The sequence below is a fragment of the Rana temporaria genome, chromosome 3 (genome assembly GCF_905171775.1).
Source record: "Rana temporaria chromosome 3, aRanTem1.1, whole genome shotgun sequence".
NCBI classification, from domain to species: Eukaryota; Metazoa; Chordata; class Amphibia; order Anura; family Ranidae; genus Rana; species Rana temporaria.
Genome location: NC_053491.1, coordinates 420,246,817 through 420,257,207, shown reverse-complemented (window position 1 = coordinate 420,257,207; position 10,391 = coordinate 420,246,817). Strand labels below are relative to the sequence as shown.

Below are 10,391 nucleotides of genomic sequence, written 5' to 3'. Positions count from 1 at the left end.
GTTAAATGGACTGTAGTGTATTTCTGCAAAAGTGAAAACACAAAAAAATGCATTGGTGTGAACCAGACATTATAAATGTCTCTTTAGCTAAACCCCAAAGGCTAGAGAGACTCCCACACATAGGGTTAAATATTTCATGGTCATCATCAATCTCAGGTGCAAGCCTTCCCATATAAATAGCACTGCAGTAAGTATTTTTCTTTACTCATGTGCTGCAGCTCTGGAAATGTAGGTCTCCTGGGTGGGCATGTGCTGTTGGTAGGCTGGGTGGTAAGGGTTTGGGAAATGGGTTGGTGATTAAGAATTTTGGGGAATTATTAGGTGTTTCCTGTGTGTTTGAGGGGCAGCTGTGTGTAAGGATGGCCTGATACCAGTAAGACTGTAAACTTTTTACAATGTGCTAATTCATTTACAATATGGGATTTTAACACTTGGTTATATATGTGGACCCCCCCACAGCACTGTGGCTTGAATGCTTGCCATCTCTAGTTGTATGGTTACTGGTGTATATCAATAAAGTGGTCAGACTTTGGGCTCCATACAGCCAATGTCAATGGCTCCCCTATTATTCTGATGGAAGCAGGGCATATCAGTGACCATAAAGCTATACCTATCTAAGCCATTATACTGAGGTAGTTTTCGTGTGTCTTGGTTTGAGAGTGTTTTGCAAGACAAGTAAAATGCGCCCCCCCCCCCTATGGGTGTCATTCAGGAGTGGGGGAGCCATTAGGCTCAGCAGTATTTATCTACAAATCGCAATGGGGTTGGAGGGCAGGTTTTTTAAAAGGTGAATACTATTGGAGGGAAAATATTGTAGAAGCGGAAACCCTGAATCCTCAGGTGCAAAATAGGTTCTTGGCTGTAGGTGGTACAAAATGGGCATGGTTGGCCTCTGGCTCCTTATGTCTTGCCTATGCCAATAGTGAGATCTCATTACCTAATTTGCTCCACTTAAGAGTCTCTTGGTGTGGCAAGTACTTTACAATATAAAATGTGTTGCATAGGGATTTATATTGGCCACAGGAGGTGTGCAGACCCAGGGATCCAAGAATAACTTTCCATAGATGAGTTTCAGGTGGTTATTCTCCAGCACATGGTCTTTCAATCATGCTGAAGGTTTTTTTTTTTTTTTTTTTTTTAGACTGTTATCAAGATGGAATCTACAATCAGTAACACCAGCAAGTTGGAAAAACCAGTCTCTCTCATATGGGGTAAGTGGGAAAACTGCTGTTTCATGGTAGCAATTCTGAAATGCGCAGTTTTGAGGGGGCTATTGTCTTACACGAGTAGACTTGACCAGAACTGGAAAAGTTGGAGAGGCATGCTGTAGTTTTAAAACTCTGGATTCCAGCAAATAAGTTGACAATGTGAAAGTCCCTTTTCAGTGCATGTGACTTTCTCTCAGCTTGTTGAGCTATTGTGCTTTGGCAGGATTTTGGCAGTAGGACCTAAAATGTGTGGTTTATGATCAGAATGTAAACTTTATTTATTTTATTTTTTTTGTTTTTCTTCTTGCTGGGGTTTGGGTGGTTGGTGTTTAACTAAAGGCAGAACTTTTGTTTTTGGATAGTGGAGATGGATTGCAACACCTATTGGGTGTTTCTTACTGTCTGTTTCCCCATTGGGGAGATTCACCCGCTCTGTTCTGTTTACCATTAATGAAGGGGGGATTGTCTTGTCCCCAGAAAAGAAGGGGATGTTTTCAAGTTGGGACACCATTTCTGGGGGGGGGGGGGTTCACCTTGCTTCATGTAGTGGTTATAGGACGTGAAGTTAACCTGAAATGCATTATGGATTTTTTTTTTTTTTTTTTTTTTTTTTTCTCCATAGGTTAATTTGGCAAAAAATTCTCTATCCAAATGAGAAGTTTTACTAGTGCTACTGTACTGTCCTATTGCAGACACTGATCCTCTTCTCCCCCCCCCCCCACCCCCCTGTAGCACTGGCTCTTTATTTTTCCCTCCTGGCTGTGCTTCAGGGGGTTTTATTCTAGCACAGGCACCCCTGTGTGCTGCTGGCTTCCCTACCACCGGAAGCTGCTGTGGGGCACGTAGGGATGTTTCAGGATAAAGAACAGGGGAAAAGGCAGGAAGATGTGTTGCTGGCCCCTGTTTATTGTGCTTGATTATGAATGGGCCTTGGAGGCTTTCCTATTCATTAATCTGTGCAGCTGGGGCTACAGAGAAGGACTGAAATCTAAACCGTGGGGGGTGCTGCCACCGCAAATTGAGAAGGTGGGGCGGTGCCACGGATTGAGAAGCGGGGGATGCCACAAGTTGAGGGGGGGTCAGCAAGTTGAGAAGCAGAGGGGACCTCTGGGCCCCTTACAAAAAAGGGGGGGGGTTGCCATCCAGGCCACTTACAGGTGTACTGCCTGTACCCCCTGATGGCAGACCTGGTTGTCGCTGAAAACTGATTGGACAAACCAGACTACAGTTGAGTAGCAACCTGTCCATTGGTTAATTTGGTTCCTGACCCATAATTGACAAATGCTAGTTTAAGTGGTATTCTGAGGCTGCCTAATGTGTTGGGGAAATACATGATGGCATGTGAAAAACAGATTGGGACGCTTGACTGAGTCAGTATATGCTTTTAAAATGGGTGAATTTTTGCTGAAAACGAGAAATGCATTTTTCTCTGCTTTATATGCTTGAATGATTCAAGTGTGCCATCTTTTGCCACTGTACAATTACATCCAACGGTCTCAATCTGTGAACTGCAGCTACTTGCTGGGGTTCCCAGGTGGTATTGAAGGAATTGTTGCACTGCTAAATGGAAACTTGGCTTGCATATTCAATAAGAAAATCACTATTTACCACATGCATTTTTAAAACCTTGGTAGACTGTTGCACTGTATAATGTAAGTTTGATATAGCTGATCCCAGTAGACTATATAAACAATCTTCTTGAGCTGACAAATGTACACCTTATTTGCAACATAGCAATGTTCTGTATAGAATGGGTTTTTTTTTTTTTTTTTGGTTCATTTTGTATCGTTGTTTTTAATGTTGCTTATGTCAAAGGTTTGGAGAGCTGTTGTAACTTGTGTCTGGCTAATGCAGGGTGTGAGCTGAATGAACAGAACAAGACATACACATTTAAAGTGTCAGATGAAGATAAGAGTGAGCATCAACTGGCGTTGAGGACAGTGAGTATTTATTATTCAGGATTTCTATAGCACCAACAGTTTGCACAGCGCTTTACAATATAAAAGGGAGACAATACAGTTATAATACAATAAAATACAAGAGGATTAAGAGGGCCCTGCTCAGAAGAGCTTACAATCCTAAGAGTATTACTATAACCTTGTGTTGTCTGCCTTCTGGAAGTGTATCAGAAGCGAACTGTAGCTTTGTCCCATTTGTATTTGACCATTGGTTCTGCCCTCTATTTATAGCATGATCAGCTGCTTGGCATTTACCAAGATATAATCCATAGTATCTTAAATTGAAGTTGTGTCTGGTATAACTTTTTTGATTGGCCAAATTTACAAGTTAATGGACCATGGAAATATTGTAGTTGGTGCCATCGTTTAGGCCTTCAACTGTCAGTTTGAGCTATGCAGACTGGAGGACTGGCCTAGAGTAGTTGGGAGAACTTTTAAAATGGCTGCCTTTCTCTCTAACGGTCTCTCTCTTAAATGCATTCAACCCCTTTCTTCATTCTTCAGGCTTTTGTCTTTATATCCTTTTCACTTTACTTTCTAGGTATGTCTTGGGAATACAGCAAAGGATGAGTTTCACATAGTAGAAATAGTCCCTCAAGCAGTAGAAGGAAGTGATGCAAAACCAGTTCCTATTGCCACACTAAAGCCATCTATTCTCCCAATGGTGAGCTTCCTCTGATGCTGAAAATTATGTTCCAGAATATTGGCAGGGGCCTTAAACCCATTATTTGTCACTTGCAGGCTACCATGGTGGGCATTGAATTAACTCCTCCAGTCACGTTCCAACTGAAGTCTGGATCTGGGCCACTTTATATTAGTGGTCAGCATGTCGCACGTGAGTAATAGTCAGCACAACATTTAAAGTAATGCAATTTGCAAACAGGACAGATTCAAAAAAGGGTGTATATGTAGGATCTGTATCAGTTTGGGTTTTCATAACTGGGAAGAGCATGTGTTCCCAACCATTGGGACAAAGCTTGCCAAACTTCAGAGGTGACTGAACAGGGTGGGGGCAGCCAGGTAGTTGCTTGTTTTGCATCTGACTCAAAAGCCAAAGGTAGCTGTTTAACTGGTAACTGCTGTACTTTCAAAGTTTCCTGTTTGGTTTGGGTAAATGCATGACTACCTATAAATATTGTTGCAAGACATTACTGGGAGTATCTTCTGTAAGCTGAACTTGGGTGAACCAAGAGGGAAAAGCTCCAAGGATCAGTGCTGTCTAACTGGTTTAGGAGTGACTTAAATAAGCCTCTCAAATCATGCCTGCATAGTGCTAAGGGCACTTTTCTGTTGATGAGATGGAAGAAGTAAACTGGATTGCAGTAGTAGGTTGGGAATACAGCTGACTAAAATGAAGTCTTCTGCATCAGGAAGCTAAAATATGTAGGGCTGTCGATTCATTAACTGCCACCTAGATATCCCGTTTGCCTGGCTACTCTCTAGCTTTAACAGTTATGACTGATATAAAGCTTGTACTAACAATCTACATACTTGGTACTGAAGCTATTGTATTAGCTTGACAGGCATGGCTGTTGCTACTGCTAGGCAAACTAAGGTGCAGTTATGTCTGATGTCCCCCCCAACAGGGCTGCCATTGGGATGGGGGGGACAGCCCATACACATGTAGGGGGGGCCCAGGCCACAACCAGATGTTGCAGGGTCCAAACCCCCAGGAGCATGGATGAGACAAAGCCATCTCCTGCACATGTCGTCCAATAAGGTGCTGAGCTGCATGCAATGTCACTTCTTCCCAGCACCCTAGCTTTTTTTGGGGGGGGGGGGTGAGGGGGGCAGGGTTGGGCAATTGGTTTGCTTAGGATGCAAAATAGACTAGCACCAGCGCTGACAGCTACTTGTTTGACTTTCACTACAAAATTCTTCATCCTATTAAGCTAACTAGGTACATCAGAGAAATAAACTGACTATTGTGCACCTTTAGTGGAAGCAGACTACTCCTGGGCAGAGGAAGAAGTTGAAGAGGAGGTGGAAGAGGAGGAAGAAGAGGAAGATGATCCAGAATCTCCTCCCAAACCTGTAAAGAGGCCAGCAGCTTCCAAGAAGGCAGGACAGGCAAAGGTATTGTCTTTTGTTTTTTTCCTTTTTCCTAAAGCAGACTTTGGCTTTTATATTGGTGTGAATGGGTGGTTACAATGCCTTTTGTAGCTCCATTTACTAAGCTGACATGGCAGTCCAAAGATTCGTGTTTTTATCAGCTGAGGACTTGAAAGCTAGTCCCATTACTTAAATCTCATCTCTACATTCATTCTTTGTGACTGGAGTCTACAGTGTTAAGTTTTAACTGAATAGAGCTTTACTAAAGCATAATCTATCCCTTTTTTGAAGGTTTAGGATTCTATGGGATGTTACAATTTTGGCTTTCATACCTGTTTGATCTTTGGTATTTGAATGGGGAAAATGTTAACTGATTTTGTGGGCTAAGTGGTGTAACTTGTTTGGAATACTTGTGCCGCATTGTCGTACCTTTTTTGTTTGTCATAATTTTTATATTAGATCTGGAAAAAAATAAAAAAAAACATAATACAAAAGGTCTAGTAGGCCCCCCCATGTGGTTCCATAATCAAATCTAGCCTCTTCATTTGAGGAAGAAAACTACTGGTTTATTAGCTTTAAGGTTAATTTGAATAGTTGGAGGCAAAGAATAGGCACTGGTGTCAATGTATTGAGCCTAGTACAGCTGAACCAATTGGTATTGGTTGGGTTTAACTGTAGGATCAAAAGTGGACCTGGCATAAAACCTCTAAGGTAGCAGTAGTGCAGATGCCTTTTTGGGGTGTGCATGTGCCTATGTTGGGCTTCAAATTGATCCTATAAGGCACCTTGGATCCTAGGCTCGCTCTACATGGGAATCAAGTGCCCTCCCCAGAACCTTTTGAATAGCCATAGATGGCACTTTTTTACAAAAAAAAAAAATTCTAAATTGAGTCCATGTGAAATGTCTAGTATCCATAATATGTAACTAGTTGAGCACCTAGAACTTCAAACTCATAGCCTTTCTCATTCATTAATACTTTCCCTGTTTGGCATTCACACCTCTGGTCTGTCCTATCCTCTGACAGACCAACATCTGAGTGTTGGCATGTGACAGAATTGAATTCTGGTTATAATGGGACAGTAGTAGACTCCTCACCTGGCATGGCAGATTTTACATTTTAATATAGGTGTTTTAGCATGGCTCTTGTAGTGTCTAACTATTGGTAATGTCCTTTTATTGTAGAAGAAGAAAATGGAAAAAGATGACGAGGAGTAAGTATTAACTGAGGTGCTGGTTGTCTGGTCTGAGGGTTTTTTTCTACACTTTAGGGATATTTAAGCTTCAATTCATCTTGTTGTCTCTATACCTGGATGTTTGTATTCTTTTGATGAGTAACCTTAAATCTCCCATACAGAAGTTCTGAAGAGGAAGACAGTCCTGCCAAAAGGGTATGTTGCCTCTACATGGGACATGATTACTTGTTGCTGTGTCATCTGTAATGAAGGATGGGAGAGATGGATGCTGTACTTCTAGTGATTTAATATAGTTTATATATGTTGAGACATGTACTAGTGCTGCTTAACTGATATGGGCAGTGCCAGAACAAGGTGGGGTGTTTGGTTTGATTTCCCTAGGCAATAAGGAAAAACTAAAACATGTATGAGCTTTGACCTTCACTGTGTAGCACAGAACTTGAAACAGGCTGGCTGATTTTATTACAGGGTCGGTTGAGGCACATGGTAGCCAGACAGTTAAGTCTCAACTCGGCTAGCAGACCATACATGCTTATTTAACTTGGGTGAAGTGAACCTTGTGGAAGACACAACTGTACTGCCTTTAGGGTGCACCCCTAAGGTTAACTGTTCAGGGGACCCCATTGCAAAGGTTAAACCTGAGCCAGCAAGGTCTATCTTTTCAAGCTTGCTGTGCCCTGGATAATTGGCTGCTTTTTTTTTTTTTGCCAGCCTGTGTGCTGTCAGATCCTTCGTCTCCTTCCTGCAATTGCTCTCAGGAGCTCTGGCTCCCCTAGCTGTAGCTTTGACCCAGATGGGTTTCTTAACTGCAGCTTCCAGCCGCAGAATGCCACCAACTGGATTTTCTCCCACAGAACAAGGACCCTGGTTTTCCCACCTTGGCCACCCCTACTGCCCACTTTTCCTCCACATCTATATCTATCCCACTTTTTTCTTGCTAGGGATTGTGGCATGAATATGCAAGTGAGGGTCTGCCTCTTCCACTCCCTTCTGGAACATGCCACAAATTGGGGTTGAAAAAGCAGTTGAGCTTGCCACCAGCAGAACCAGAACAGCCAAAAGCAATTTTACTTTGCTCCACTGTTCAAGGGGTGACAACGTTTAAAAAAAAAAATGTTGGCTAAGGGTGCTACAACTAGCATTGTGTTGTCCTGACAAATCATACAGAACACCCTCAATGTCAAGAGGAATTGTCCTAGTCTTTGCTGTCAATGACCATGGTCTCCATAAACTTGCTATAGTGCTGTTGCACAAAGACAAGTGTTGGTTGCAAGATCACCATGTACAACACAAATGCAGCCACTGGTAAAACTTGGCTACAACACATCTGTTTTTAGATGACTGGATCTGGTAAAAATTAATTTGGTCATATCTGATGTGGCTAAATTTGGACCTGGCAATATAATCTATATTCCATTTCGCAAGTCATGCACTCTAGAAGTTGCATGAAGGGCTAACGGTAAGATTTTTATGGCTGTCCACTTATCTAATTGTCAACCACTTGTATGATGTAGACATGGTTTTTCCTGTTGGCTGGTTCTGTAACCAACTAATCTGTCAAGAGTATCTAAGCAATCTTGACTAGGATTATGAAAAATGGGGTGAAAGGTTGGGTTTGGGTTTTCTGTGAAATGGTACTATAGAAAGTGCTTCTGGCATTATTCTTGTGTTTTCTTCCCCCAGGGCAGAGGACGAGGAAGGAAGCCTGCTGCTAAGAAATGAATGCCTGAAGTGAGTATTGATGGTGAAGTAAAGATATGTAGAGAAGGGAGACTCTGGGATGAGCCTTGCAGTAATTGGTGAGAAAGTGGCCTCTTGTCATAAATGGCTAGTGCCATTACCTGGGATTTCATAATTCTGAAATGTTACATTTGGAGGTAATTTACCATAGTTGGTTGTTGAATAGGCATGTGCGACTGGTATGCATGTGGTTTAATTGATTTTTCAACAGTTCAGTTACTTGCATAATTTTTTTTGGTTTCTCTTGAGGCCATAAAACAATTCTATAGGGCAGGCATGTCCAAAGTCCGGCCTGGGGGCCAATTGTGGCCCCCATTCCAGTTTAATGTGGCCCCCCTGGTAATTTGGATATATACTGTATTTATCAGTGCTGCCTCAGAGGGGACAGGAAGGGGTGGGGAATGAGTGCTGTCAAATTACATACAGGAGAATCTCCTGTTTACTCTGTGGCATCTAATAGGAAGTCTCATCTCCTGGGCTGCCATTGGATAACTCCTGTCTATCATAAGAGTCGGACATTGTATTAAAGAGGCTGCTGTGTAAACAGGAGATTCTCCTGTATGTAGTCTGTTGGCGCTCGTCCCGCCTCCCCTCCAAGGCTGCATTCATGGCAATGGCAAGGCTGCATTCATGGGCAACGACCCTTTATTTTGCTTCAGTTTTATAACTTTTTTTTTTTTTTCCTGATGCTTCCCTACTAACGTTAAGGTGCGCGTTATACGCCAAATAATACGTCTGAGCTCATCTCTTCACCACACACAGCCACAAAGGCAAGATAATTCTTGTTGGGCAGTGTATTAGTGCTCGGGTAAACACACTTAGACCAAATTTTAATGGTTCAAAGAATGTCAGCAAAATGTTAGGCCCTTGGCATGTTCACTTCATCAAATCTGTCCCTCTTTGAAAAAAGTTTGACCACCCCTGCTATAGGGGTTGGATATCAAAATCACATTTCGGGTGTTCTAATTTTACTGTAATTTCCAAGAGCCATAATCTTCTAGAATTAAGTAGCTGTCTCAATTCAGCTTGCCATTTTATTAAAATGTAGAACAAGGGGTGGAGATGCAATAAAAGTAAAAATATTTTGAAAATAAACATGACCAGAGATTATATGACGCTTGTGGTATAAACAATTTTTGTTTCTTTACAGGTGGTACCTTTTTTGTATTGTCGCTATTCAATTGACCAGATCCATGCCACCTGCCGCATGGACTACACAAGAAATTGGAGATCTGTCCAGTTTAAGATCAGTCTAGAGCTCTGTATTTTGGTCCAGTTTTTTTGGAAATGTGTTCTGTAAAATAAACTTTTCCATATGAATTATGCTTTGGGATTTTACTTTTTTTTTTTTTTTTTTTTTTTTTTGTATATTCTGGAGTATGTTGTCAAAACTTGGTTTGAGGCAGTTCATCATTTTAAAGCTTTAGATTCCATAATGGGACTCAAAGACTGCATATTTTCCTTTTATCATAAGTGTTGGTGCACAGATTGTAGGAGGCATCTTAAGATGTCCAGAAATCGGTTTCACAGAAATAACTTGGCATTTCATAAAACTCTCAAAGCAAAGTCCAACACAATCAAAAGCCACTAAATTCCTTTCCCGTTCAGACTAGCTGATACAGGTTACTTTTGTACAGTTTGCTGGCATTAGGGGTTGAGATGACAAAGTATCTAAATGCTACAACTGCCTTTGAAGGCAGGGAGACCATGAGCCTTCTACTGGGCCAGGGCCTGCAAGGGGGGGCCCCAAGACGGAGGGTACTCACAAACTATAGGTACTGATATCCTGCAGCCACATGTCCAGACTAAGTCCTAGCATATTGATATAGAGATCATTACTTTATTGTAGTAATCTGGACCGGCGGGTGCAGATTACTCCCAAATGTGGTTAGTTTCTGCTCGTTCTCCCTGACCAACTCAGTGCCCAGGATGAAGTAACGGCAGAGGTGTTCAGCTTCTGGCTGGTCCCCAGATCCAGGGGCTTTACACCCTTCCGTGCAAGCACTGTACAATGACCCCAAATAGAAGAAGCTAGCAGGACCAGGTTCTTGGCAAGTCGGAGAGGGTTTATGGGTAGACTGTGCTCTAAATATTGGACTGCATACTGCCCTCCAACATGGCTAAAACATGGTGGATATTCACTGTGCCCAGAGCATTTCTTTAAGCTTATTTTGCCTCAAAGATGCTGCAGCACTAACTACATGGTTGAAGTGACACATCTCTGGTGCATTTTTGCTGT

At 42.1% G+C, this 10,391-nt stretch overlaps 1 protein-coding gene across 1 annotated transcript; it reads left to right on the top strand.

Moving 5' to 3' along the window:
• The first annotated feature begins 200 nt into the window (after positions 1-200).
• Positions 201-9,476, top strand: NPM2 (nucleophosmin/nucleoplasmin 2). Its single transcript, XM_040346138.1, has 10 exons — positions 201-228; positions 1,142-1,211; positions 3,063-3,148; positions 3,708-3,830; positions 3,908-4,001; positions 5,106-5,242; positions 6,402-6,430; positions 6,574-6,607; positions 8,096-8,143; positions 9,303-9,476. The coding sequence occupies exons 1-9, from the start codon at positions 208-210 to the stop codon at positions 8,132-8,134; spliced, it is 633 nt and encodes a 210-aa protein (XP_040202072.1). The 5' UTR covers positions 201-207; the 3' UTR covers positions 8,135-8,143; positions 9,303-9,476.
• Positions 9,477-10,391: the final 915 nt, after the last annotated feature.

Bases quoted from the DNA above. Each gene is read 5' to 3' on its own strand.
- NPM2 (XM_040346138.1), top strand. From the start codon at position 208: ATGTGCTGCAGCTCTGGAAAT. The intron at 229-1,141 runs GTAGGTCTCCTG...TTTTTTTTTTAG, and splicing joins TGTGCTGCAGCTCTGGAAAT to ACTGTTATCAAGATGGAATC. The intron at 1,212-3,062 runs GTAAGTGGGAAA...TGGCTAATGCAG, and splicing joins ACCAGTCTCTCTCATATGGG to GGTGTGAGCTGAATGAACAG.